Raw genomic sequence first — 27175 nt, 5'->3', positions numbered from 1 at the left:
TCAAATAATTTGTGATGCAATAACCCCCCCAAGATGTTATTCCTGAGAGGGTGTTTTCTCACTTGTCGGATAAGAGTGAGCAAGGTTGATGTCATAATATTGCCCTTTTCCTTAGTCAGACTCAAACCTAGGTGAGACCCGGAGGAAACCTGGAAACCCTGAGGTGTAGCCTTTTGGCACCACCATACAACGAACGACTCATCAAGTGGAAGAATCGAGTAGGAGAAGCTTTGAGGGCTCACTCGAGCATTCGAGGGATGTGTTGGGTGAACCCTAGAGGTAGGTAGTGATGGCGGTAAGTAACCCACCCCAGGCGTTGTGTCAGACGAAGAAGGCAGCAACAAAAGTCAAAGTCGGGCAAGCCCGGTTAAAGATGGCACAGGCACAGGCACAGGCACGATAAGGTGAGACCGCCGCGCTGCCTGAGGGAATCTGGAAAAGACCGAAGTATGTGAGCAAGGGCTTACCGTGTCGTGTGCAATAGTTGCGCGGTTGAACTCGTACTGGTAGTACTTGCAGAACGATCCCCTTCTCTTGTGGAATCGAATGTCTGTCAAACGTAGTGTAGAAGACTATTTCGAGCCTATTATACGGCGTATCATTCTAAAAGATATTTGGAAGCGTTATTAAAATAGGTCATGTGTACGACCAAGCTGTCAGTTCGTTGTCAATCCTGTCGTTTGTGTCAGCCTGGGGGAGAGTGACCTAGCCGTGATTCTAACATTGGAAGCGTGAGACTTATCATGTGGATCCTGAGTGAATACCTAATCATACTGCCGGATGACATATAAACCGTGAGTGTTGTCTTTATGGCCGTTATGACGAAGGTGGATAAACGTATGTACAGTGTGCTGCCGTTCAACTCGAAGCGCCCCCTGCCCTGACACATTACATGCCAGCCTACACAGACAACGCCCAGTTCTATCCTCAACCGCTTGGTTTGCATTGTCTATTCATGTTTACCATATGGTCCTAGAGGGTATGTAGAAGTTATGATCATTACCATACCGTCCTTCTGGGAATTATCTTCACCCTTGGCATATTCTCCTTGCAGTTCTGTTCTTCCTGCTAGTCCTGTTGTTCTGCCAGGGCTTCCCTTCCCCTTCTTCCCCTTCACTCCTGCCTGAATTGCCCTTACGACGATGACGAGGCGGCAGCTGGCGCCTTGTTGTTGTCACCAGTCTGTGTTGGGGGAACGAAAGGCTCGGCGGAACGGGGGATGGGCCAATGCGCATAGATCATCTGCTTCCTGAGGTGGACGGGTGTGACGTTGGGGGGCTGGTCGGGGATTTCCTTCTTGAGACCCTTTGTGGTGGGAAGAGACTTGGTAAGTTATCGCACAACAGTTATGGGACGAACTTGTGGTGAGTCATGATGATATCGAGAAAGTAATAGGTAGAGCTTATGGACGGGGCGCATGCCAACATGGCTCTGCTCGAGTCATGCACTAATCCCATGTGGATTGTGCTGGTGATGAATGGATACCGGCCGTCACTTACCAAGTTCTCAAAAACACACTTGTTCAGCTTCCATTCGGCAGGTCGGCATTGCCAGAGCTGCTGGTTGTTGTCCTCAAGGCATGTCCAGTGCTTGCGGAACTCTTCCAGGCATGACTTGTTGATGTCGGCGATACTGCGATGGAGGTTTGACCCCCGTATCCATGTTAGCCAAAGTGTCTCCACAGTGTTCCCCATACTGATTATCCACGACATGACTCTCTCCTTTCTCTCCCGCCGTCTGTCTTATATTCCAATACCAAATCTGCAAACAGGTAGATTGACTTACACGCTCCGGGCGCATCGGGTAACCCTTCGGCCCTCCTTCAAACACTCAAACTCGCCCTTTCCAGGGTTCTCGTTCTTACACTGCATAAAATCATCGTTGTAATCGCGGCACCGGGCTCCGATGAAGTAGGCGGCCGACATAAGCGGGGCAGAACTGGCACCGAGCTCCTTGACCTTGGGAATCGAGTCCGGCAAGGGGGTGGTGTCGTAAAGGACCTGCTGGTTGAACCTGTGATTTGTGATGATGGTCAGCCCCTCTTTATCGGCAGACTATATGTAGTGATGATGGGGTCGCTGTCGCAAGTCGCCAATTGCTCTCCTGCAGCTGGGCGTAAGCCGGGGGGTCACATACTGGGGAATCCGAGAAGCCATCCTGTCGGTTCAGGCGAGCCTGTCGTTGATCGCAAAGGCAACAAGTCGAGGCTTCGTGGGCAGGTTTAGGACGGGTAGCTTGATGATGGTGTCGTACCTCTTGCCGGCTATCCTCGAATGGCCTGGCTGTGAGTGGATCGCGGCTGCCTGCTCATGATTGGCTGGTGAAGGCCAAGGTCAGGTTCTTGGCGTTGCTGCCCGCGGCCTCACCTTCCAGTGACCTCCACCTCGGTCTACTCTCGGTGAGCCGCAACAAACCCAACGCGCCAGTAAAGTGACCAGAGGAGCTTTGACCTCCTCAACGCCTGCGCAGAGAGAGCCATTCAGAAGTGGGCGCCGTCTCTGTCTACGTACAACCCCGTAAATTTCTACAGGAATTGCCCAGCAACGACGGCTTTGCGAACCGCGACAACCGTGTCTCCCGACTCAGTATCCGATATCACGACGATCTCGATTATTACAACCAACGCGGGCCTATTGCCTGTCAATACGATTTGACTGGGGGCGCGTTTCGTCGACCAATTTATCCAACTTCTGCCGCGAATCCCCACTGTTGCTTTTGTTTTCTTTTGCGGGCTTCAGTTGTTTCCATCAGCACGCGCCATCTTTCTTGCGCTCTTCAGGCTACCATTTCCGCCAGTATACGACACTACCGGCACCATGAGTTTATTCGGTACAGCCCAGCAGACAGGCCAATCACTTTTTGGTGCTCCTCAGACAGGCACTTCGTTGTTCGGGCAAACGGTAAGCCATCCCTCTGCTATCTTCCGTCGGGTTTTTGTTTGGAACAGTGACAATTTGAATGGGGCTGAACGCTGACGTGTCGGCCTAATACAGCAGCAACAGCAGCAGCCGCAACAACAACAACAGTCAACTGCCTCCATCCTCGGCCAGTCGCAGGCAAGCCAGAACCCGCAGTTGGGCAGCTCTCTATGGCAGCCCGGAAGCCAGACGACCTGTACGTTGCGCCTGTAGCTATCTGTTACACCATTCTCTGATGTCCTACCGTTGTCGAATTCTTCACTTGTCATCTTTCCCAAACCACGAGCATAAGATGGATAACAACCTTACAATGTTTGCTAACCTCCGACTGCGTGCAGACCAAAAGCCGATCCCGGAGCAGATTCAAGTCATTACTCAGAAATGGGACCCAACCAACCCCAACTGCGCCTTTAAGACGTACCTCTACAACAAGGTCGATGAGCACGCCGCTCCCCTCTACCAGCCCGGACCGAACGACGACCCCAAGGAATGGGAAGAGGCTCTCGCGAAGAAGCCAGGGCCGAACTACATCCCCGTGCTGTGCGCCGGCTTCCCCGCTATCGTTGCGCGCCTGCTTCTCCAGCGGCGCGTGATCACTGAGTTCAATAACAAGCTGCATGCAATCAACGCCAGTCTGGACGAGATCCTGTCGCGCCACGACCTCGAGCACTCGGTGCGCGCGCTCAAGGCGAAGAGGAGGCACGCGGAGCTGAGCAAACGGTGCCTGGCGCTGGCGTCGCGGGTGCAGGTGCTGCGTAATAGGGGGTACGCGCTGAGCAGCGACGAGGACGAGCTCAAGCAGAAGCTGGCCAAGATCGACAAGCACATCCAGGACCCGGCGCTGAGCGCGCGCATGGAGGAGCTCTGGAGTAGGCTAATTATCTTGAGAGGATATGCGGATAATCTGAGAGATGAGATCAACAAGCCGGGTTTTGCAGAGAGCGACGGACTTGATGAGGAGGTTGAGGCGAAAGCGAAGAAGGTATGTTTCTTTCGCTTGGCGGGTTTCAACATTGTCAACCTGATGCTAACTTGGAGATGCAGATTCTCGAGGACTACGAGAAGCAACTGCAGCACCTCAAACAGCAGGTCGAGGAAGCCAGGAAGGAATATGAAGACTGGGAGAAGGAGCATCAGCCCACTCCGGCGCCCATGTAAAGGCGAGAGTCTTCGTGGCTGGACAATGGTGTGAGGCGTAAACCTGATCAGAGAGTCTGCTGGGGCTGCTTGAGAGCTTACTGAGAAAAGCAAGATCACGGATACGGGATTTTAATGTGGAAAAGCTGGGCTGGAGCGGAACAGGATCGACTGTAGAAAGCATGTATTGGCGTTCAGTGGTTTATGTGGGAATTGGCGGCTGGCACTGGAGGAAATACATCACGCTCGCAGGGAGTTTTCTTGGCCATAGCACCGAACCTCCTATATTCAAACTGTGCTGTTTGCTTGGGTATCGTGCAAGCGGTTGTCATAGACAGCTTCAAGTTCCCAATTTTTGATATACACTTGGTGTGATGGGTTGGGGTCTCAAGTGGATGGGCTCTGTGCATACCATACAAGGTCGTCGAATTATCATTTTGAAATGCACAGCTAAAGGAGTTGGACAACCACGTACAAGCTCTTCGACGGCTGTCAAAAGCATTTGGCACGCTCCGTCTCAAGCCTGAAATTTCGGCCCAGCACACTACCCCCATTCGGCGAGAGTGCGGTTTACCGCCATCAACGGAGGTCCACACAGCGTCCCTAGAAGTATCCCAGTCCAAAAGAGAAATTGCTTCATTCCGAGAGTTTTGACACATCGCACAATCAGAGGAAAAAAGGTCCGCGCCAGATGGGTATCATTATTCCATATCGTGTTCTTATCGGCGTCGGGACATCGGAGCTCAGGCACCGCAGGCGGGCCGTTTAGTGCAACGCAATTGTTTCCATAAGGCCGTCGTCTCTCATTGATACAGCTCGTGATTTGTGTCTAAGTACAAATACTTAGAGAACCTTGCTAACGGCGTCGATAACGAAGGGAGCTGTATAGGTTTTTTCCTCTTGTTAGCGCTCAGAACCAGCCTGACGTAGGGCAGCGAGAGAAGCTGGCGAGGACAGGCCGGTAGATAGGTAGACGAACAGAGGTAAAGAGCAACGGCAGTAAACACGGCACGTTGGATGGTGAAGGTGGCCTCGGCTTCGGCGGCCTGGAGCTCCTCGCGGGAGAGGGCAGGGGGCTGGACTGTGAAGTAGTAAATAAATGTCAGTACCAGTGAAATGGAGACGACGTCGTGGTGGTGTATTTGTTTGTGTGATTGCCTTTCAATGACTGCAAAAGACTGTCAAAGTCCAATTGAATCGATCAAGACGGCACTTACATCCTCCGAACATCTTGATATGGAAGTCGCGTTGATGTTACTTTTGGTAGACTGGTCGCGATTTGGGCTGCTGGCGGGACGATGCGATGGGGCAATGGAAGATGTGACGGGAATGTATGGGTCGTCTTGAAATTTTGGATCCCCTGCATGTTTGGGGTGCCGGCCGGGCCAGTGCAGTGACGCCATGCCTCAGAACGGCTTTCCGCGCCGCAGTGTCCAGCCGCTAGGGATGTCGGTTCTATCCCAATCGCCCCTCATTTCGCTCGCTTAGGCAGGCAGGTACGTGCCTAGGTTCGTTGTCTTATCAGCTGTTATCAAAAGTCAACGCGCTTATCGGGAACGGCAAGGGCAGTCGATGCGGTGCCCACCTCCAGCGCTTGTAGTGTAGAAACCTGAGCTCCAAAGGTCCCGCGCAACCTCAACATGTAACCCCTGACGTCGGTCGGCCCGAGAATACCCGACTATCTTCGCTGCTAGGTAGTGGCAATCCTCACCCGGCATGTACCCTGTACCTCTTACCCCGTACCCCACAAGAAGGACGAGATCTGGCCCGGTGATTTTCTTAGCTAGTAACTGGAGCGACAGAACCTCCTTGGCCGAGTACTTTCAACCTAAATCAGACGACAGGAATGACGAACGAGATTGGGCGATGCTGGCAAGTTCAACGTCCCATCGTAGCCAGATGCGTTATCAATTCGACCACTCACCGTACTCTTTCGTCTCTGTTCTTTCCCCCATGTGCCAGCCACTGCAGCGTGTGTCGTTGATATTGGCCTTGACGGCCCCCTTCAAAAGTAGAAGGTACTTTAGGATGAAGTCCCTGTCTCCAATCGCATTCCAATGTGTCACCCAAACTCGATCGGCCGAAAGTTCCTCAATTACGTTAGTCACTATCACGGGTGTCGGTCCTGACCGGCCCAAATCTTTTTGTTTTTTTTTCTAATCTGCGCTTTGTGGCTTTGTTAGTGGTAATAAACCGGCCATTGGGGTCTATGGGGCCAACAGTCTCGACTCACCTCGTCATACTAGTGTTGCTGCTAGTAGTCATTGGAACTGCCTCTACGGGACGGGGATGCGCCCGGCTTTTTTTCTTTTGGGGTTGGGGCTTGATCTCTTCCGGTGGACAGTGGTGTGACTGTTCCGTTCTGTGGTTTTGTTTGTTGACCGGCTCCGGTTCGATAGACGAGAGAGCGACTGCGTGTGTGTGTCAGTTGCGGTTGGAGAGATATCGGGAAACCCTATCGATCTTCGGGAGACGGTCCGTCCAGATTCGCCCCGCCTCCCTGACTCCTCTGTTACTACTTCTCTCCTTCTCCTTCTCCTTCGCCCTTTCGTCTCGTCTCTTCTTTTTCCTTCATCGTCGTACTCAAGTTCGTCCCATCTTTCCTCCTGTCCCGTATACGGCGGTACATACCTTCCTCCAACCTAACAATCCACCAATTCCGCCGGGCAGTCCGGGCCTGCCTCACCCTCCCCGCCGATTCGATTCCCGTTTTCGTCGGTCAGTCCCGTTAGCTCACCATCATGACTGCTCCGGGACGTGTTGGCCGGCTGGGTCACATTGTCGGGCCCTCGACCATGGCTTTCCGAGGTGCCATGCCCGCTCGCCTACCACTGAGGGCGTCCACTACTATCTCGTGCCCACAACCGCTGGTGGCTGCCTCCGGCCTGCGATGGGCGTCAAGTGAATCTTCGCAAAGAGGCAAGTTGAAGAAGATTATCCCCAGCACTGCTTGGGTCCAGTATCCCGAGCTGTTCCCCGTCCGCGAGGACTTTGCGAGTCGCCATATCGGTCCCGACAACTCCAGCATTCAGGAAATGCTTCGGGTTTTGGATCCGCCGGTCGAATCATTGGACCAGTTCGTCCAGGAGGTCATCCCCGCAGATATTTTGTCGAAGCGCGAGCTCTTCCCGCAAACCCGTGTCAGGTTCTACGCGACTAAAAAATACCCTACCCGCCAGGGCCACCAAGAGTGGGAAATCATGAAGATCGCCGAGTCTATGGCCTCAAGCAACAGGCATAGCATCAAGGCTCAGATTGGTGCGGGCTACTATGGCACTCTCACCCCTGAGGTCATCAAGCGAAACGTGCTGGAGAGTCCTGCTTGGTATACCAGTTACACACCCTACCAGCCTGAGATCAGCCAAGGCAGACTGGAATCCCTTCTCAACTTCCAGACCATGGTCACTGACCTGACCGGCCTTCCAATTGCGAATGCGAGCTTGCTGGATGAGGGAACCGCTGCTGCCGAGGCCATGACCATGTCGCTGAATGCTCTCCCTGCATCCAGAGCAAAGAGGCCCGCCAAAACCTATGTCCTCTCCAACAGGCTTCATCCTCAGACCAGAGCCGTCCTCAGGGGCCGCGCCGAGGGTTTCGGTGTCAACATCATCACTCTGGATTTCCACGACCCCGAATTCCCCTCCAAGCTCGAAGAACTGGGCGACGACTTGATTGGTGTCATGGTTCAATATCCAGATACAACTGGCCAAGTCTTGGATCACCGACAGCTCGCCGACCTTGTTCACAAGCAAGGCGCTCTTCTCAGTGTTGCAACCGATCTTCTGGCTCTCACCATGTTGACTCCTCCAGGCGAGTGGGGTGCCGACATCGCATTTGGCAACTCTCAGCGGTTTGGTGTGCCTCTGGGCTTTGGTGGCCCGCATGCGGCCTTCTTCGCGGTGCAGGAGAAGCATAAGAGAAAGATGCCAGGTCGTCTGATTGGTGTCTCCAAGGATCGTCTCGGTGGTCGCGCATTGAGATTGTCCTTGCAAACCAGAGAACAACACATCCGCAGAGAGAAGGCCACCAGCAATGTTTGCACTGCTCAAGCCCTTTTGGCCAACATCAGCTCATTCTATGCCGTTTACCACGGTCCCGAGGGCCTTCGGGCAATCGCGGAAAGGTGCAACTTGGGGGCCAGGGTCCTGGAGTCTGCAGCCAAGTTCTGCGGGCTGCAGCTCTACTCGCCAAATAACTCTTGTTCGGCGGTGCCGTTCGATACCCTCGTCATCAACCAAGACCATATCGGCAAGGTCTTGGTTTATACCGCCAGAGAGAGAGGTATCAATATTCGCTTTATTTCCACCGATTCGGCCGGCATCAGTGTTGACGAGACCACCACCGAAAACGATCTTATCAGCCTTATTGGCGCATTCCAAGATGCTGCGAGGAGCCTCAAGATCACAGGCAGAGATGAGGCCCTTGATGCTAACCCGCAAGTGATCTTTGAACACTTCTTGAAGCACCATGCCGAGCAGATCAAGCAGTCCGGACCGCTGGGTCATCTTCCAGAACCCCTGCGTCGAACTTCGTCTTACCTAACTCACCCCGTTTTCAACACGCATCACTCCGAGACGGAACTCCTTAGGTACATCCATCATCTCCAGTCCAAGGACTTGTCGTTGGTACATTCCATGATTCCCTTGGGCTCGTGCACCATGAAGCTCAACGCCAGTGCTGAGATGGCCCTCATCACGCTTCCCGGTTTCTCCAACCTTCATCCTTTCGTTCCGCCAGACCAGTCGGAGGGATACTCGAGGCTTGCAAAGGTACTTGAAAGCCAGCTGATTGACATCACCGGTATGGATGCCTGCTCGCTTCAGCCCAACTCGGGCGCCCAGGGTGAATTCGCTGGCTTGCGCGTCATTCGCAAGTATCTCCAGAGCCGGGCACAAAGCCACCGTGATATCTGCCTCATCCCTGTCTCCGCTCACGGCACCAACCCTGCGTCGGCATCCATGGCCGGTATGCGTGTTGTTCCCATCAAGTGCGACACCAAGACGGGCAACCTTGATCTTGCCGACTTGGAGGCCAAGTGCAAGCAGTACGAAAACGAGCTCGCTGCCATGATGATCACGTATCCCAGTACCTTTGGTGTCTTCGAGCCTGCGATCAAGAAGGTCTGCCAGATCGTGCACGCCCACGGTGGACAGGTCTACATGGATGGCGCGAACATGAACGCCCAGGTTGGTCTCTGCTCTCCTGGAGAGATTGGGGCCGACGTCTGCCACTTGAACTTGCACAAGACGTTCTGCATTCCCCATGGCGGTGGCGGTCCTGGTGTTGGTCCCATTTGCGTCAAGGAGCACCTTGCCGGCTTCTTGCCCACCACCAAGACCATGTCAAATACCGAACTCAACTTGCCCGTTAGCAGTGCCAGCTACGGCAGTGCCAGCATCTTGCCCATCAGCTGGTCCTACAACGCTCTCATGGGTAAGTTCATTGGTCCTTGGAGCTGTGTCGTGTGTTGTGTATGTGATTATGTGTGCTAACCTCTGAAAACAGGCGGTGCTGGTCTCAAGAAGGCCACCCAGGTTACCCTGCTTAACGCCAACTACCTCCTCAGCCGTCTGAAGGAGCACTACCCCATCTTGTACACCAACGAGCATGGCCGTTGCGCCCACGAGTTCATCATCGATGCCCGTCCGTTCGAGAAGACCTCCGGCATCCAGGCCATCGACATTGCCAAGCGTCTGCAAGATTATGGCTTCCATGCTCCCACTATGAGCTGGCCCGTCGCCAACACGCTCATGATCGAGCCTACCGAGTCCGAGTCCAAGGAGGAGCTCGACCGTTTCGTTGACGCCTTGATCGCCATCCGTGAGGAGATCCGTGAGGTCGAGGAGGGCAAGCAGCCTCGTGAGGGTAACGTCTTGAAGATGTCTCCTCACCCCATCTCTGACATCATTGGAGGCGATGGCGAGGCCGGCAACAAGTGGGATAGACCTTATAGCCGTGAGAAGGCTGCTTACCCGTTATCATGGCTGAGGGAGAAGAAGTTCTGGCCCAGCGTTGCCCGTGTTAACGATAGTAAGTGATGCGCAACTCTCCTTTCTTTTCTTTCTAAACAGTGGCTAACAACTTGTAGCGTACGGTGATTTGAACCTCTTCTGCACCTGCCCTCCGGTTGAGGATACGACCGGTGGCAACCAGTCCTCCATCCAGGAGCAGTGAGCACTAAGGCAGTTTTTGATTTTGCATATGGGAGGGAAGTGAAGGGAAGGTGGTCAGGTTTCATATTTTCATCTTTCAACATATACCCGGAGGCTAGCACACACTCGAGCAGCCTGATGTAATTTCAACCACTCAGGGGTGAGCGGTGGTTCTAAGCTTTTACGGCTTACGTTTAACACGTACTTTCAACACTGTAATGAAAACGGATCAGGGGGGTCTAGAAAAAGGAGTTCAACAGGATCTAATCTAGGCTTGGCTTGCTTGGGTTTTTATAGGAAGGGATAAAATAAAGGATAGGGGAAAAGAGATCAGCGTGGGATTGTTTGTGCGGTGCATTTACACAAGATGCCTCTTGGGCAGAGTTGGTTTGGTACCTGCCTTAGATTAACAACAAACAGGAATGCAGATAGAGAGAACCATGGTTTATAGAGAAAAGAGCTTATAGATTTCATAAGTCGTAATGGTCAATCTCTTCCAAGGATAAAAGTGTCAGGTCGAAATAAATTTGGTATTGTTGATTTTTGAAGATCGAAAAAGGCAGGTCGGGAAAACTGTCAAACAGTCTCGTAACTTTGTTTCTCTACGGTATAAGTGAGAGAGTTGATAAACCCAGCAAGTGCGATATAGGCCTTCCGTCACTTGCTCATATCCATCACATATCTTCCAATAACCCTATTCGCCCTCATCTCGTCGAAAACGCTCTGAAGCTGACTGAGCCCAATAACCTTGTACGGCGCATGGACCTTGCCCCTCAAAAAGAAATCCAACGCCTCGGCCGTATCCTCCCTGTTGCCCACATACGACCCTTTGACCTTGATCATCCTGACTACTGTATCAAACACTGGCATGCTCACCTTGGCTCCCGCCGGCATACCGATGCAGACCACGGTGCCGTGCGACCGCACATAGCCTGTGGCCTGCTGGAACGGCTGTTCCTGCGGCGCCAGCAAGACCACGCCCTGTGGTCCCAGTCCATCGTGCGTGGCCTTCTTCACATCAGCAACCAGGTCCTTGGACTCCGTGAAATCGATATACATCGACGCGCCCAACTTCTTGCACGCCTCGCCCTTTTCCTTGCCGCCATCAATGGCGATCACGTTCAGCCCCATCGCGTGGGCGTACTGTATGCCGATTGTGCCCAGCCCACCTCCGGCACCCACAATCGCCACGTACTGGCCCGGCCGTGTGTCGGCTTCTTTCAGGCCCTTGTACACTGTCAAACCGGCGCACATGATGGGCGCGACGGCGGATAAATCGGTCTGCGGCGGGAACCGGGCCAAGTGTGCGGCGTTCGCAACGCAGTACTGCTGGAAGGTGCCGTCCTTGGTGTAACCTGAGAGCTGCGCCTTCGGGCACAGCGATTCTAGGGCTTGCTGGCAGAAGGTGCAGTGGAAGCAGGTAGACATGAGCCACTTGACGCCGACCTTGTCGCCGATGTCGACGTTGGTCACCAGCTCGCCCTTTTGGACTACTACGCCGGCGCCTTCGTGACCACCGATCACAGGGGTCTTGCGCGGCAGGGGCCAGTCGTTGTCGAGCGCGTGCAGGTCGGTGTGGCAGACGCCCGAGTATTTGATGTTAACGAGGACTTCGTCGTGGCCGGGGGTGGGAACAGGGATTTTTTTGTAGGTGATTACTGCGTGTTGGTGTTAGTAAGGCACATAGTCAAAGTTCCATGAACTGGATAAGGAAGAGAAGAGAGCAACGTACCGCCATCCTTCTCAGTAACCTGCGCCCACTGCTCCTTGGGGATGTCTGCTGCCTTGCTCATGATGCCGATGCGGGTGCAAGGATGAGTTCTGTGTAGATAGCGGGATGAATAGAACCTGTCCTTTGGTTGTTGAATAGGGATATGAACAAGACGAGAAAGGGAACCTCTGCAAGTAACTTGTGAAAGGAAGACGACTCTTTTTGAGACAACACAACTAGGTGGAGAGGGAAGCATGTTCCGGCACTACTCTCGGAGAGCTCGTATTGGACAGCAGACGCGTCACTACCACGCAGCCGTGATATAGATATACTCTCAACGTAATGTGTTCTGGTTATGCTTGTGTCTGTGGGATGATGTGGCTATGATCCGTCGCAATGACAACTTTGACGTCACTTCTCCCCTTCGTTTGAGCTGTTCTCCGAGTGCAATGGCCATAGCTCAATCCCATGATAGAGCAATACACGATCTCTGGAAGGCCCTTCTTCTCAAGAGATCTGTCCACCTAAACAAACCGCTTGATTGTCATTCAGCCTCACGACCCGGAGAGACCCATCATTCCCAGCGAGGTGCGATTTGTTGGAGGGCGCTGATGCCAAAAGGCAGGCCGAGCTGTCACCACCCTGCGCCAACGCGTTCACACTTAAAAAAAAAAAAAAAAAAAAAAAAAAAAAAAAAAATTATCAAGTGCCACAAAGCGCCAGAGGTATCAGCCGCCGCCGAAGGCAGTCACAAGAAGTGAAGCTATTCAAAATTCCGTGGCTGCCTCAGAGAACAGATGTTGACGATCAGGAGGTGCTGCGCCATGCTAGCTCGTTACGGAACATTTCGATGTGTCGGGAAATGGTTTGATTACTTCACCAAGATGTTTGTTGAGAACCTGCGAAGATCCAAAACATCCAATGCATTGATGTGCTGCGATCGTGAAGAGAAAAGTCCGACGTCGTAGTCGAAGTACAAAAGCTCATTGAGTTCAACGGCTGTGAACCTGGTGATTATGTCAGCGGCAACCACTGACCGGGGACGGGGATCTTCAGAGTCTAGACATGCCAAGAAGAAGCCCCTGGAACCCCGCGATTCCAGATGTATTGTAGCTTATCAAGCAAAAAATTATTCAGCCGCCCCTCCTTATCGGCGATAAGGAAGAGACGTGTTGCCGTGATCGCAAAGTCTCTTATACCCATCATTGAGCACACCTTTACCACGAACTTCAGCACTGTCTATACCCTTTTTTCTTCCTTGGACCTTGCCAATTCGTCCTTATATTTCTCCGACCTTACAACCATACCAGGAATACTCTTGCGCGAGCCCACCATGACGTTCCCGCAAGACCCCCAAGATCCTAACCACCAGGATCACCAGGATAACGACATGCACGACGAGAACGAGATTATCCAGGATGATGAGATTGATGAGGTTCTTGAGGGTGACGACGCTGAGGGTGATGTTGCCATGGACTCCGATGACGACCACGAGATGGGTGAAGGCGACGAGGAGATTCTCCTACACAATGACAGCATCGCCTACTTTGACGCCCACAAGGATTCCGTCTTTGCCATTGCGCAACACCCCATCTACCCACAGCTTATCGCGACAGGCGGTTCCGAAGGCGAAGCCGATGATGCGCCCGGCAAGGGCTACGTGATCGACACCTCCGCCGCCGTCTCGCGCCCCGTCCTCCCTCCCAGCTACCAGTCCGACCCGAGCGCCGGCCAACAGCAGAACACCGAGCTCACCCCCATCTTCGAGATCGACGGGCACACCGACAGCATCAACGCTATCGCCTTCACACTACCCAAGGGTGACTTCCTCGCCAGCGCCGGCATGGACGGCCGGTTACGCGTGTACGCCGTTGGGACGGGCCACAACCAGTTCCAGTTCAAATTCATCGCCGAGTCACAAGAGACAGAAGAGATCAACTGGCTTCTTCCCTGTCCATCGGCCGACTTCCCCAACACGCTCGCACTCGGCGCCTCCGACGGTTCCGTGTGGGTCTTTACCATTGACCCTACCGACGCCGCTAGCCCGATCCAGATCGTCCAGTCTTACTTCCTGCACACGGGGCCGTGCACGGCCGGCGCCTGGTCGCCCGACGGCAACCTGCTAGCCACTGTATCTGAGGACGCGTCCATGCACGTCTTCGACGTCTGGGGCGTCGCCGCCGCCAAGAATCTCATCACCGACAACGGCCAGACCGTCGTCTCGCTCACCGAAGCCGACCAGCGCTTCGCCGTCGAAGGCGGTCTCTACTCGGTCGCCATCTCGCCCTCGGGCAACTTCGTCGCCGCCGGCGGCGCAGGCGGTAACATCAAGATCGTCGGTCTACCGCGCCTTTCCGAGCAGCCGCAACAAACAAAACCAACAGCCTCCCGTCCCGCCCCTGCCATCCGCGGCCCTGCCGGCCGTCGCATGCCCGCCCCTTCACAACGTTCTTCCGCTGCTGCGGGTACCGAGCCCTCAGCCCAAGCAGGCGCCATCCTCGCCTCCCTCGCCGTGCAGGGGGACAGCATCGAAACCCTTGCCTTCTCTCCCTTGCCGCAGACCCTCCTGGCTGCCGGCTCGGTAGACGGCAGCATCGCCGTGTACGACACATCCCGCTCTTTCGCGGTCCGCAAGCACATCCGCGGCGCGCACGATGGCGAGGCGATTGTCAAGGTGGACTTTGTCAAGAGCGCGACTTCGCAACCCGGCACGCACGGGTGGTTGTTGACGAGCTGCGGGTTGGACGGTGTAGTCAGGAGATGGGATCTGCGTGGTGCGACGGCGAGCCAGCAGACGGTTCAGGGCGGTACCGCGGTGAGCGGGTTGATGAAGGAATGGAGGGGACACAGTGGTGGAGAAGGCGGTGGTGTTCTGGGATTCGTGCAAGGGGAGACAGGGGAGAGAGTTGTCACTGCTGGTGATGATGGTGTGGTGTTGGTTTTTGAGGCTTGAGCTTGACGTGCATAGATCATGGGGGAGAAGGAGTTCTTGATATGGAGAGATTTATACCTTGATGACAGGGAGTTTTGCGTTGAGGGTATCAAGATAGACAGCGAATTGATTGTTGCATATTTGGCAACCTTGGACTGCGCTCCCATCGCTATTCGACATGAAATGGTATTTGCAAAGCGAAGCGTGTGAAAGCAACAACGATTGCGACCACAGTCAAAGACAGGCCGCCAACATCGAGGGGAGGAAGAATTTGCAATTGAATTCGAGTTTACGAGTCAAAAGAACGATATCAGCCAGAGTTCCGGACGCCATTTACAGTTCTTTCAACCACGACTAAGCGGGACGTTATATGGGCGAAAAGTTCTGGATACCTTACTCAGCTAAGTTGACCTCGAAAAACACTCTTTGTGCATAGAACAAACCACCAAAAACAAAACGAGGCGGCTGTTCCTTCCAAACAAAAGCAAAACCAAAAACTCTCTCATGTTTACTTACCACGAAGTGAAAAAAGGGAAAAAGTAAAAGTCAAGTGCGGTTTGTGTGGATCGAACACACGACCTTCAGATTTACGAATGAAGTGGACTTCAGTCTGACGCTCTCCCAACTGAGCTAAACCCGCTGAATATGAAAGGTTATGTCGAAATGGCATCTATATAGTGGCTCGTCAGTCAATGTGTCCACTACCAAAGCGATACTGTCCATCATCCCTCCTTCATTTATGCATCTTGCCACTCTCCTTTAACTGTTGGGATAGGCTTCACAAACATGTTAAAAGCAAAAGTAGAATCAAATATCAAGCTATGAATGAATATTAACAGCACTTATAAACATCAGATGTGTCGAACTAAATACTTCTAGTAACCGGGGGGTATATGCTATACATAACCAAACGGAAATCACCTCTTCTATAACAAAAGGATATCAAAACAATTTCATCCCACGGGACCCCTTTAGCTATAGTTTCATACATCCAGTCCAGTCGTTAGTAGTTTGTAAAAGCAACCGAATGCCGCTTGTTCCTTCCTGTCATTTCACCCCATCAATCCCATTCATTCCCCTTCATCCTCTCTCCTTTTTCTTCTTCCTTTTGACATCCACGCTCAAGGCTTAGCAACCTGCTCCTTCCTAAAGAACTTGAAAAACCCAATCGGCAGCACAAGCTGCAACCCCAAGACAATCCAAAACCACGGCCTCCCCAACCCGGGCATCACGCCCGCACTAAAATCCGGGAAAACATCTCCCGGTCCATCCTTATCCGGCGCCGTAGCCCTCGCCAGCATCATAAACACTGCCCCCAAAAACTGCGCCCCAATAAGCGTGGCAGCCACATGTTGCCTCGTGAGCGTCAGCAGCAAAACCATACCCAGCCCCACTCCTTGCACGGTATCCAGCAGCCCTAACCACAGCCACAAGCAGCGGGAGATGATTGCCGAAAGCACCACGGAACCGCACCAGGGGAGATAGAGCCCGATTCCACTGGTGGCCCACAACATCTGTGCCCAGCGCGGGGCGCCGAGGCCGATGGCAAAGAGGGGGACGATCCAGGGGTGGGTTTTGGTGAAGTAGGCAAAGAGCCAGAGCAACAGACACCAAACGCCGACGAAGAAGCCGATGGCCAGAAGCAAGATGGCCCAGCCGGGAACGGCGCGGGAATAAAACAAGAACTCCCAGGTGCGGCCGTAGGGGGCCGAGAGGAAGTAGTTCTGGATGACGACCATCAACAAAAACCAGGGCACGATGTGGCGGCGCAAGAGTGACTTGTAGAAGGAGGGGATCTTGTCGGGGAGTTGGCGGTAGTAATCAGGTAGACCAACGAAGGAGATGACGCCTAGGCACCAGAAGATCAGGGCGATGGGAACGGTGATAACGAGGGCGACGGGGACTTTGTTGGCGATCCAGGTGCCGACGTGCGGAGAGCCGGTGGGGGTTTGCGCGGTGAGGAGGCTACCCCAGTACCAGAGGGCTAGAATGTAGACTTGTTGAATTCCTTGGATGATGGCGGCGCGGAAGATCCAGGTCATTATGGGAACACCGCCTGAGAGTTATGTTAGCATGGAAACGGCTGCCGAGATGAAGAGGAAAAGAGGGGAAAACGGAAGCTTACCTTCATCGCCAAAGTTCATGGCAAAGAACAACGATCCACTTGATGCACCAGCGGCGTACAATGCCGACGCAGTGTTTTGGACTGGGAAACGGACATGCTCAGGCATGAACGGCGTTACGCCAAGCAGCATGAATGCCAGGCCATAGAAGAGCCAGGGCAGGGAGAGCGAGTACAGGGCCGGCAGGCGGCGGAACATAAACCACCACAGAAGGGAGCCGAGGGCATAGGTGCCCGCAACGATATAAAGTTGGGTAGGCGTTTGTCCGGATTCACCAGCGAGGAGTACGATCTGATATGTGTTGGCGGCAAGAATCTGGCCGAGTGCAATAATGAAAGAGTAAATGGGCCAGTCGCCGAGGCGGATGGAGAGCAGCTTCTTTAAGCCAGTGGGCGGCTTATACCCGTCGCCAAGCAGAAATTGGTCGTCGCGATGGTGACCGACACCCTCATTGTTGCTGTTGTTGCGTTCCTCGTTCTCACCATCGTCGTCTTCGGTAGGCGAAATACTCTGGACGCTGCCGATGCTCGCGTGTCTCGTCTTCTTGATCTTCAAGCCTGGCATGGGACTCCGGGAGCGGCTCGGGCTGCGGCTGCGGCCCAGTTTGGCGTTTCTGAATTCCTTGAACCATTCCTTCTCGCTTTCCTTGAGGTAATCCTCGATGCAGAGTTCGGTTTCCGAGTTCTTAGCCGTGAGCCCGTTGAGTTTTCGCTCGAACTCGCGGTAGTATTGGCCATTGGCATCAGTAAAGAAAGGATCAACCTTTTGCAGGCGGAAATCCTGCCTGTCACCGACGACATCAATGACGGAGAGACGCGAGCTGTTGCGGTTGCGTGCTTGATAGAGGGCTTCAGCACCGGGACGGGCTTGTGGGTTAAGCAGACCAAAAGCTTGAGGACGAATCTCGGAACTGTCGGGAGACATCATGCGCATCGCAAAGGTGTCGACACTACTGCGGTCACCCGCTTGGCCGTAGACATTAGCTGCAATAGAGGCAACATCTGTGACCGACGAACTGGCAGAGGGGTTAAGGAACAAGGGGTTCGGTGGCATGAGGGGTTCATCAGCACCATCTTCACCACTGTGATCTGAGTGATCGCCGACACGGTCCACGCTAACGGTAGGAGGGGATCCTGGAGTGCCGGGAGGCGGTGACGCAATGCTGGGAATGTCATCATCAAAGGGACTGGAGAGGGTTCGTCTGTGATGTGTTGCACCGTCTTGAGGCCCCGGCGTCGAAACAGTAGATGCCGTTCGGGATCGTGCGCCCGCAGGAGTCGAGACTGCATCATCAAAGTAATCGCGCTGGGTATTGTTGCCGTGAAGATCAACGGTAGAAGGAACTGTGAGCAAAGAGCCACTAGGGACTCTCTTCCGCTTCTTGGCTTCCTTGTGATGAATGCGAATAGCCTCGGTCTGAAGCGTGTCGAGGTCCTCAACCCATTGAGCAACAGGGAAACGTTGCTTGGCACTCCAGGCTCTCATCATCTGACGGTCCTTTTTCTTGCTTTCCAAGGCACTGACAATGGCTCCACGGAATTGCTGAATAAGATGCTGAGGAGCGGTCGACTCGATCGTGTACCAGAAACCAGGCATCTGTCCAAGGCCACCAACGCGGGCACCAACGCCGAGCGCGCCCTTTCGACCGAATTCAACAGCGACCAGACCAAACGGTTCGTCGCGGGAGGGAATCAGAGCAAACTCAGCGCCGCTGAAGATACAAGGAGGCAGGGCGGTAAACTCGGGCTTGCTGTAAACGCGCTTGGGATACTTCTCCATAAGCTTCGCCAACTTGAGTGCCGCAAACTTTCCATATAGATCGATAACCGGGCCCACGCAAATGAGCTGGGTGGTGGGATACTTTTCCAGGATGGACGGAAAAATATCAGCGATGAGATCGACACCTTTCTGGAGCGACCACCTGCCAACGAAGACGAAGAGCTCCGCGTCCGGGTTGACTTCCAACCCAGCCCACTCCTGCGCTTGCTTCCTCAAATCACCACGTTTTGCCTCGGCCTCGAGATCGACGACGACGTCTTTCGCCTGAACCTGCTCGTCTCTGCTCCACTCGGCCGTGTCGCTCGGGTCAGGATTAGGCAGCTGACCGATCTTGGACAGACCCCAGAAGATGGGATAGCGGGCGTAAGAGCGGTCGCCGTACTTCTTCGAGACGCCCACGGCACCAAAGCCCTTTTGATGAACGCGCAGATAGCTTGCTCCGGCATGAAGGAGGTTGAAAACGGATCCAAACTGGACATACTCCTTCACGATTTCCGGATCCAAGTTGAACACCTCGCACACCTCCTTAGACTCCTCAGGCGTGCGCATAGGCCACATGCCTTGAAATTCGGCATTGTGAAGCGAAAGAGCGCAAGGAATGGTGCGTTCAGGAAGCAGATACAATGGCGCTGCCGCACCGTGATAGTCGTTGATGTGGTACAGGTCCGGGTTGAACCGACGAATGGCTTCAGCAATACAGTAGTTCCATGCAGCATAGTAGATGGCCGAGTCCATGTCGTCCATGCGTGGCGGGTAGGGGTCGGCCTTGGATTGGGTGCGGAAGATGGGTGCGTCGAGCAGTACGTACGTAATATTCTGAACCTGGTGGTACTGTACTTCGATCTCGTACTCCTTGCCCATGATGGGCACGTACATAGGCTCAGCGCGCTGGTCGATCGGGTAGTCGATGCCACCGACGCAGGGCACGACCCAGATCAGATCCTGGTGCTCCAGTGCCTTACCCATGAGCTGGGCCATGACGCCGAGACCGCCAATCTTGATCTTAATGTTCCAATCGTCGATATTGTATTCCATCGTGGCTATGATGACCTTTCTGCGCTTGCCTGGGATGACGGCGAGCTCTGTATCGCCCACGTCCTTATGACGGAAGTTCTCGAAAGAAACGGTACTGCTGATGCGCTTGCCAATATCGCGGAGTGGTGATCGACCGCGGCGCTTGAAGCCAACCTTGTTAACCTTGACCTTGTAAAAGGAGCCCATGAAAGTCCAGACAGCAGTGAGACCGCCGACGATGGGGAGTGAAGCCAGTAGGATAAACATAATGATCTGAACCGCCATGTTTCCCTGGGGTTCCTTGCGGAAAGTGAGCAGTGCATCGTTGAAGACAAGCTTCCATGACAGCGCAGGCATCGGTGGCGGTTCCGTAGCATTGATCACGTTTAGTGCCAAAGATGAAGGCGGCATACGATCCAGAACCCCATCTCCATCCACATCGCCAAATACCCACCCGGCGTCAGGCCTCTGATCGGGATTCATGCCCCATACGTTGAGCTGGAAGTGCGTGGGCCATTCATCCATCACGTGGCCCTCCCACAGCCCGTCACCAACCAGCTTCAGCTCATTCTTGACACCAGCATCGAAGCCAAACTTGTTAAAGAGACCATGGGCGAAGAGGTGGGGGAAGCGGCGCGTCTTGGTCTCTTTGCTGTCACCAGACTGGACGAACGAGGCGCTACCAAGTAGCTTGGACCAGTACTGAACCATGACATGGTCACCGTCCCATTCCTGTCTCTTGGTCCCCTTCCAGTCTAGCTTATCGATCTTCTCCTTGCCTCCCTTATACTCGAGCCAGTCGCTCCAAGTCGAGCCCCAGTTGGTTGAATAGCGCCACTTATCGGCACCGGCCGCGGCGTGGTTGACAAAGAGATCACTGCCCTCTTTCGTCACCAGCGTCTTCGAGTAGTTGGCCTTCATGGGGTTAACGAGCGGGTTGTTGGTTGAGCCGACACGAAGGAGGAAGTGATCAGTAGCGCCCGTGCTGGCATTACGACCGGACTGGGGATCCTTGACGGTGATCCTGTGAATGCCGTCCTTTACATTGGACAGGGTCGCATTAAACTTCCAGGTCGAAGGGATAGTTCCGACGTATTCGGCGATAAAGCTGGTCTTGATATTGTCGCAGCGGTGTTCATCGATCTTGATACTAGCGTTCTCTTCGGTTGTCGACGTGAAGGAGATCGATTTTAAGACCTCCTCACAATCCATTTCCTCCGAAAACTCTAGTTGGATATCGACCTTGCCGTTACCGTAAGACTCGACAGAAGCGTCGTGGCCAGGAGTGAACTTGGTGATCATAGGCGGGGGTGACTCCCAATCTTCCTTGAGTACATACGCTCTGAATTCGAAGGGCGCCATGGTGATATTGCCGAGGCAGCCGCTCACAGCATGGGAATTAGCGAATCCTAAACTCTGAGTGGATTTCTCCAGTTTGATCTCGTCATATGGGTAAAACAAGTTCTTGATCGTTGCTCCAGCATCGAATGGAGAGACGAAGTCCTGGCCCTTCTTGGAGCAGACGAATGTATACTCAGTTTCCTTGTCCTCGTTGTGATAAACAAGCCAGACGGGTTCAGCTGGATATGATTCTTTTTGAACACTCGGCATAAATGCGCGTGCAACGGACCAAATTCCGAACTCTGTGCTTGTGGTGCTACCTTCGAGCGTCACATTCCTAACCTTCGAACTGAGGGTCTGCAGGAGCCATGCTTCACGGAAAGTCTCATACGTTTCGCGCATGTGGTACATCGACTTCATAATGTTGCGGACCGGAGCCGATGGGTCACGATGATCCAGAGCAACCTTGGGGTCGGTGCAGCCGGTCCTTGATGTTCCAATGGGCCAGCCGACGTATTGGGTACTGTTGCCGACATGGCAGCCGTGGAGCATCCAACCGGGGGTAGGCGAGAAAGCTTGTCTTCCGAAAAGGTAGTTGTCCGCCGTGCTGTCAAGAACATAGAATTCTTGTTCCTCGCCATAGAAGGCCAACGGTATACCGGGCATATGCAGAGTCATGATGAACAGACCCAGAAGCATCCTCTGTGTACCCTGCTTGATGCCAGACCACCGGAAGACGTCCTGGTTCATGGTTCCGTACATATGCCGTGGATCGAACAGGCCAGTATTAGGGTTGACGAAATCGTTGGTGATGATCATCTGGTTCCACATCTCAACCCAATTGAGCGGCAGGTCGTAACCAGCTTCCAAGTTTCCGCTCATACCGACAAATCTAGTCAGAAACCGGTATGCCGAATAATGAAAAGCAGCAGCGTCGAGGCCATTTTTGCCCTCGTCACGGATAACCAGGCTGTTGTTCTTGCTCAGCTCTTTGGTCGTCAAATTCATGACCTGCGGAAAGCTTGGCCTCTGGTTCGATTGCCGTCCTCTGCCGATATATATCGCACCGTAGCCATCACCTCCGGTGATTTCGCCGGGCATGAAGAAGTTGTCTTTGTTGTGTTCTTTGGCACACTTGCGGATGGCTTCGTTATGCTCGGCCATAGCATCAACCGTGACTTGCGTGGCCTTATCGAAGCGGAACCCGTCAACGTCAAGCACCCTGATCGATAGACAGGAGAATAACTCGATGCGTTTGCGAACAGATGGTGCCCAGTCCCTCAACCGATCCTGGACACTAGCAAACTTGGCCAAGGAACGTTGCCAGTCCGGATGGACACCAAAGGCTTCCATGTCACCGTACTGGTCGAAATCACTGTCGTAGCAACCTTTCAGCTGGCTAGTGACGTCCTCTCCAACAGGCATTCCCGTTTCATCCCAAAATCTGGGATATTGGCATTCGTCCTTGTATTCGTTGGATGGCGCAAAATCGAGGTACTCTCGATTACCCTTGTAATGCACCTTGTGTTCTTTGAGTGAAAAGGGTGCGGTTTCGTTCTCGAAGCCTTTGAATGCCAGAAGATCGCTCATACTGAGTTCATTGTAAGCCATTTTCCGTGACAATGAGGGACCGATGTTGGGAAAAGGCGTCTGTAACTTACGTTGAGAATGTGTGATCAATCATGACATACATATCACGTTTGTGAATCTCATCCACCATGCGTTGCCAGTCCTTGATGGTGCCATAATGCATGTCCAAGAGAGTCAAATCGATGGGCTATGGCGCGGTCAGAAAACCATATACCAATAATCTTTTCCTCGCCATGATCACCTACCGAGTACGAGTCAACACCCCAGGGGAGATTGATAAACGGTGAGCCAGCAATGTATATAGCCTGTTTTGTAGTCAGCCAGAATCCCCATTACTAGTACCGCCTCCTGCCACTTACCTTTATTCCCATGCCCTGGATGTAATCCAGGCTGTCAATGACACCCTGAACATCGCCTCCATGCCGCAACTGGTTGCTCGTGGGATCCTGCTCATAGACAGTGCCGTTGATGTTGTCATTGGTTGGGTCGCCGTTGGCGTACCTGTCGAGGAAAAGCGTGTAAAAGGGGAATAACCAATTTTTTGGGGATGCTGTGTAGTTATCTCGTTTCGGGGCAGAATAGTCCAGAGGGTTCACGGCGTCCTTATTCTGGTTAAGGTTGTAGTCGATGTAGTCTGGATCGTACCGGAGCCCTTGTACCAAGGTAGCCAGGACGAGTGTGAGAAGAACCGCCGCCATGGTGAATAGAGTATCGCGCCCACGAGGGCGGGTAAAGCGAGGGGAACTTTTCAGATACGAAAAGAAGTGGTAAGAGAGCAAAGAGAAGTCTGTGCGAAAAAAAATCGGGAACACAATGGAAGCTTGACCCTGCCAAGAGCAGATATCAAGCGGTTATCGAACAGTCAACAAGTGACCAACAATTTGAAGCTAGGGGCGGAAAAGAGGAAGAATGGAAGCAGAGGTTGGGCAGCCAAATGTAATTATTCAAGCTGGAAGTCTACGATAAGATCGGGTAGCATAGCCACCGAAATCTCTTGAACATGGATGTCGAGCATAGACTATGACAGGGTGCGGATCTTGGTGCCTGTGGTCAGAAAATAGAGCTTGACTAAACCTGAACGGTGCTCCGCCCAAACGGAACAACCGGCGAAGCTGGAAGCTTGGGGATAGCCATGAGCAAAGGTCGTACACGTATTCTCCATTGGTCTATTCGTGTTCAAAAACGAGAAGTCCCGCCATCATGGAGCGGAAACAAGCCATCTGACGACCCACCCGGTTGGACTGATGACCTAGCCTCCCCGAAGGGCAAAGGTGCCAAAAGGTGGTGAGGACTGCGTTTATCCTCGTAGCAGCTGGCCAGTACGAAGAGACGCCAATTCGGGGCTCGTATCAGGGCTCGTAGGGCTGTGTCAGAGCGGCTCCAGGGCAAAAAAAAGCATGAGGAGAATGAAGAGACCCGCACGCCTTAGCGTCACCAGGACCCCTGTTCGCGAGCGCTTGACCAAGGAGACGAAGGATTCGGATGAACTGGCGTCGCTTACTGGTGATCCTCCAGATCCTTTCGAAACTTACACTACTGGTTCCAGGCATCCATATTGCATAGTTCCGCATGTAGACTAGCTTGATCATGACTGGGGTCTTCCATCAAGACGACCCAATGCCGGCGAGTTCACCACAACTGCGAAGGTATGGTATGGCAACTCCGTGGCGGCATTGGCAATGCAATCATCCTTCACTGCCATGTCGGGTAGCTTCAAAATGGCATCCGATGGTCCACGGACTGTTGTAAAACTCAACCACACGTCTTGAGTTGTTCATGTGGTTCGTACGAGCCACTCATGAATAGTGAAGTTCATCTGGTATGCAGCGCTTCGGACGCGCGAATCCACCCATTTGGCTTTTGCCTAGCAGGGAGCGCGGGCAGGCCGCTCGGAAGTTGCAAGATTGCTACCGGACCCGGGAAGCAGATTCTTGGATCACCGTTGGAGAAATCGACAAGAAAGAGGCACTGTCAGAAAAAGACGGAGAAGACCTACATGGAGGTGCTAGTCCCAGTGTCTCCAGCCCCTTCAAGCATGAAGCATCTCATGTCAGCGAATCTTGATCAGCCACCAACTTGGATGGAGGCGGGAGAGATAAGCGATGCACCCGTACCAGTGGGCAATGCCGTGAAATGGGGGGTGCTCGCGGTTTTTATCTCCTTTTGTTATTGTATCGTGGAGTGAACAGCCTGGAGATGTCCCTCGTCAATACAGGGAGAGACCTTTGATCCAAACGCGTGACAGTAACAGCACATAGCCGGACAAGACCCAAAGGGGAATGCACGTAGCCCCGTTTGACTGAGGCTGCAAAGAGATGAAAACATCTCAACTTGCCGAAGGTCTCCGTTGAAGAAAGCGGGATGTGAACATCTGCCCCTAACTCACCATAATGACCCACCTAGTCAGTCATTCAGTTGCAAAGAGACGAATACACGATGCCATCCGGGTAATGGTCAGAGAGGCGACTCCTACAAACAAACAGCAAATGTTGATTGCGATGGGCATTGGGATGATTTTGGTGTATGGAATCGCAAGGCCGGTAAAGGACGGTACGTGAGAACAAGGCAGTGTGGTCAATAGCCGAAACCGTGGCGCTCAGCAATCCATCCCCAAAGAAAAGGTATATTTTTTCACGGCTAGGTATGGATATGACTTCAGAAGTTGAGGGGCGCGTTAAGCGTGTCGAGTCGCGGTTGACTTGCATGTCTCTTGAGATTTGTAAATCACTGGCTGGATTCCTCTTGTCAACTCTGGAAAAATTCGTAGAACTCGCCGAAATCTCTGGGTTCCAAGGCGTCATCGATGTCATTGATTTGATCATTGGCCGAGGCGCCGATAAAGTTTGCAGAGCAAAACGAAAGGAGAACGTGAAGAAAGTGAAATGGCTGGGTTGACAGGTACATAGCAGGTTGGGTTGACCTTGAGAGCCTGGCTTGGCGCTTCCGTGGAAGGTTCCACTATTTCACTCGTAACCTAGACAGGAGGCGGGTTATATCTCGACTACCCCTTCTCCCTATATCTAGACTACTTAACCGCTTCAGGCAGGGCTTCCCAGCTTTTAACCGTTCTACAAAAAAAAAAAAAAAAAAAAAAAAAAAAAAAACAAATTCCTCGCAGGAACCGCAGACCAGGCTCTAAGGAAACTAAAGTCCGCCCAAGTGCGCTGAAACTTCCAATCCTCAGTGCCTATCTTTAGGTAGGAAAACACGTATACTCCAAAACTAGACAGATACTGTACTTAAATTGTAGCAATATCTACGGCCGAAAATTCACTTACTATAGTAATAAAGAAACTCTATTCAACCAGAATCTGAATCTGAGTTTAACTTCTTCTTTTGGGGGAATGCATTTGGTGATAGTATATTGCCCTGACTAGAAAAGTGACCAACTATTTCTTGAAGGAATTTTCAAAAATGACCGATTGTGGGCTAACAGACTTTGGCCTTGTTTTCGTGATGGGATGTTAGCAATCAAGAAGATAGGTCAAATGCCTCTGAACCATGCCCTAAGCGGTTAAGTAGTCTAGATATAGGGAGAGGGGGTAGTCTAGATATAACCCGCCTCCCTAGACAGGCGGGCTGCCAAGAGTGGGGTCTCCTTTGGAGCGCTAATGAAGATACGAGTGCTTCGTTTAAGGGTTCCATCATCGTGGCATCCCGAATTCGAAACTCGGCCGGACGTTGCATCACCATCACGAACTGCTTTTCACGTCCCAAAGCATCTCCCATCTGTGTACAGCTTCCCGCACTCAATGTTAGAATCATTGCTTGGAGATATCCAGAAACGGTCTTGAGATCTTTGTCGCCAATTTAGCAGCTGCAAACCGCTGAACAGGTTCCGGGCCGGTATCCGACATACGCGGCGACAAAAGAGCAGTTATCGCATCTTGAATCGGACAAAATGCAGAATGTCGCCAAGAGCCGTTGGTGACAGATGGCGTGTAAGAGAAGGGTAAAAAAGAAGAGGATTCCGCTAAAGTTTCTGACCACACCCCTCCCCATTCTCGTATCGCCCTTCATGGTTTCCTTCCTTTTGGTTAGCTATTTCCAGCCCACTTCTTGAGACCGCCTTTTTTTTTTTTTTTTTTTTTTTTTTTAGTGCTGACAACCTAATGTGTGGCTCAAAAGAACGGCATCACAATCATCCTTAGTCTCAGCCGCAGCAGGAAGCCGCTATTGCGGGAGATAAACCTTCGCCCTTCCCAGCCCTTTCTCCTGTCCGTGCTGATAGCCCTGTAGCCCAGCAAGACAGAGAATCCTTGGTGCTGTTGCTTCGGCCTCAGTTCTACCAAAAAGACCTCGCTAGGTAATCAGGGTGTCGACTCATCTTGACTTCACGATTGGGCAGATAACGTTAAAGCCCCCCCATGGCGCGCTCTTCACCGCGACTTTCTTCCAAATCCACTTTGTCAATGTATCTGCCGGACGAAGTCCTATGGTGGTCCAACAAAAAAATCAATCGAAAGATGACTCTGAAT

The 27175-nt window shown here is 52.9% G+C and overlaps 7 protein-coding genes and 1 non-coding gene across 8 annotated transcripts; 3 read left to right on the top strand and 5 right to left on the bottom strand.

The window, feature by feature from the left end:
* Positions 1-730: 730 nt before the first annotated feature.
* B0T23DRAFT_384424 (NADH-ubiquinone oxidoreductase 20.8 kDa subunit) lies at positions 731-2312 on the bottom strand. Its single transcript, XM_062837477.1, has 4 exons — positions 2137-2312; positions 1786-2013; positions 1500-1632; positions 731-1305 (listed from the first exon to the last, which is right to left on the bottom strand). Exons 1-4 carry the CDS (start codon positions 2154-2156, stop codon positions 1135-1137), a joined length of 552 nt encoding a protein of 183 aa, XP_062690715.1. The 5' UTR covers positions 2157-2312; the 3' UTR covers positions 731-1134.
* Positions 2313-2565: 253 nt separating this feature from the next.
* Positions 2566-4163, top strand: B0T23DRAFT_190125 (nucleoporin complex subunit 54-domain-containing protein). Its single transcript, XM_062833207.1, has 4 exons — positions 2566-2900; positions 2994-3114; positions 3257-3900; positions 3963-4163. The coding sequence occupies exons 1-4, from the start codon at positions 2817-2819 to the stop codon at positions 4074-4076; spliced, it is 963 nt and encodes a 320-aa protein (XP_062690714.1). The 5' UTR covers positions 2566-2816; the 3' UTR covers positions 4077-4163.
* Positions 4164-4898: 735 nt separating this feature from the next.
* B0T23DRAFT_430523 (translocase of outer mitochondrial membrane subunit 5) lies at positions 4899-5285 on the bottom strand (the record flags this gene model as incomplete). The annotated part of the gene is made up of 3 exons (XM_062840252.1): positions 4899-4936; positions 5035-5136; positions 5273-5285. 3 exons carry the CDS (start codon positions 5283-5285, stop codon positions 4899-4901), a joined length of 153 nt encoding a protein of 50 aa, XP_062690713.1.
* Positions 5286-6506: 1221 nt separating this feature from the next.
* Positions 6507-10711, top strand: B0T23DRAFT_190129 (putative glycine decarboxylase P subunit). The gene is made up of 3 exons (XM_062833208.1): positions 6507-9488; positions 9561-10085; positions 10144-10711. The coding sequence occupies exons 1-3, from the start codon at positions 6797-6799 to the stop codon at positions 10227-10229; spliced, it is 3303 nt and encodes a 1100-aa protein (XP_062690712.1). The 5' UTR covers positions 6507-6796; the 3' UTR covers positions 10230-10711.
* Positions 10712-10864: 153 nt separating this feature from the next.
* B0T23DRAFT_320799 (alcohol dehydrogenase III) lies at positions 10865-12000 on the bottom strand (the record flags this gene model as incomplete). Its single annotated transcript, XM_062835194.1, has 2 exons — positions 10865-11865; positions 11940-12000. The coding sequence occupies 2 exons, from the start codon at positions 11998-12000 to the stop codon at positions 10865-10867; spliced, it is 1062 nt and encodes a 353-aa protein (XP_062690711.1).
* Positions 12001-13043: 1043 nt separating this feature from the next.
* B0T23DRAFT_384415 (WD40-repeat-containing domain protein) lies at positions 13044-15010 on the top strand. The gene has a single exon (XM_062837476.1). It carries the CDS (start codon positions 13252-13254, stop codon positions 14869-14871), a length of 1620 nt encoding a protein of 539 aa, XP_062690710.1. The 5' UTR covers positions 13044-13251; the 3' UTR covers positions 14872-15010.
* Positions 15011-15401: 391 nt separating this feature from the next.
* B0T23DRAFT_t265 lies at positions 15402-15490 on the bottom strand. The gene has a single exon. It is a non-coding gene; the product is annotated as a tRNA-Phe (tRNA).
* A 179-nt stretch (positions 15491-15669) lies between these two features.
* Positions 15670-23828, bottom strand: B0T23DRAFT_342079 (putative cell wall alpha-1, 3-glucan synthase). The gene is made up of 5 exons (XM_062835898.1): positions 23057-23828; positions 22943-23002; positions 22769-22884; positions 16976-22698; positions 15670-16906 (listed from the first exon to the last, which is right to left on the bottom strand). The coding sequence occupies exons 1-5, from the start codon at positions 23393-23395 to the stop codon at positions 15972-15974; spliced, it is 7173 nt and encodes a 2390-aa protein (XP_062690709.1). The 5' UTR covers positions 23396-23828; the 3' UTR covers positions 15670-15971.
* Positions 23829-27175: the final 3347 nt, after the last annotated feature.

Source organism: Neurospora hispaniola (assembly GCF_033458365.1).
Source record: "Neurospora hispaniola strain FGSC 10403 chromosome Unknown B0T23scaffold_6, whole genome shotgun sequence".
NCBI lineage: Eukaryota > Fungi > Ascomycota > Sordariomycetes > Sordariales > Sordariaceae > Neurospora > Neurospora hispaniola.
This window is presented reverse-complemented; position numbering and strand designations above follow the sequence as displayed.

Excerpts from the sequence above, each read along its gene's own strand:
- B0T23DRAFT_384424 (XM_062837477.1), bottom strand. The coding sequence starts at position 2,156 with ATGGCTTCTCGGATTCCCCA. Across the intron at positions 2,014-2,136 it reads ATGGCTTCTCGGATTCCCCA|GTTCAACCAGCAGGTCCTTT; the intron begins GTATGTGACCCC and ends CACAAATCACAG. Across the intron at positions 1,306-1,499 it reads AGTGTGTTTTTGAGAACTTG|GGTCTCAAGAAGGAAATCCC; the intron begins GTAAGTGACGGC and ends CCCACCACAAAG.
- B0T23DRAFT_190125 (XM_062833207.1), top strand. The coding sequence starts at position 2,817 with ATGAGTTTATTCGGTACAGCCCAGCAGACAGGCCAATCACTTTTTGGT. Across the intron at positions 3,115-3,256 it reads GCCCGGAAGCCAGACGACCT|ACCAAAAGCCGATCCCGGAG; the intron begins GTACGTTGCGCC and ends GACTGCGTGCAG. Across the intron at positions 3,901-3,962 it reads TTGAGGCGAAAGCGAAGAAG|ATTCTCGAGGACTACGAGAA; the intron begins GTATGTTTCTTT and ends TTGGAGATGCAG.
- B0T23DRAFT_190129 (XM_062833208.1), top strand. The coding sequence starts at position 6,797 with ATGACTGCTCCGGGACGTGTTGGCCGGCTGGGTCACATTGTCGGGCCC. Across the intron at positions 9,489-9,560 it reads GTCCTACAACGCTCTCATGG|GCGGTGCTGGTCTCAAGAAG; the intron begins GTAAGTTCATTG and ends CTCTGAAAACAG. Across the intron at positions 10,086-10,143 it reads CGTTGCCCGTGTTAACGATA|CGTACGGTGATTTGAACCTC; the intron begins GTAAGTGATGCG and ends AACAACTTGTAG.
- B0T23DRAFT_384415 (XM_062837476.1), top strand. The coding sequence starts at position 13,252 with ATGACGTTCCCGCAAGACCCCCAAGATCCTAACCACCAGGATCACCAG.
- B0T23DRAFT_342079 (XM_062835898.1), bottom strand. The coding sequence starts at position 23,395 with ATGGCGGCGGTTCTTCTCACACTCGTCCTGGCTACCTTGGTACAAGGG. Across the intron at positions 22,699-22,768 it reads ATTGATCACACATTCTCAAC|TATGAGCGATCTTCTGGCAT; the intron begins GTAAGTTACAGA and ends CAATGAACTCAG. Across the intron at positions 16,907-16,975 it reads CATGAACTTTGGCGATGAAG|GCGGTGTTCCCATAATGACC; the intron begins GTAAGCTTCCGT and ends CATAACTCTCAG.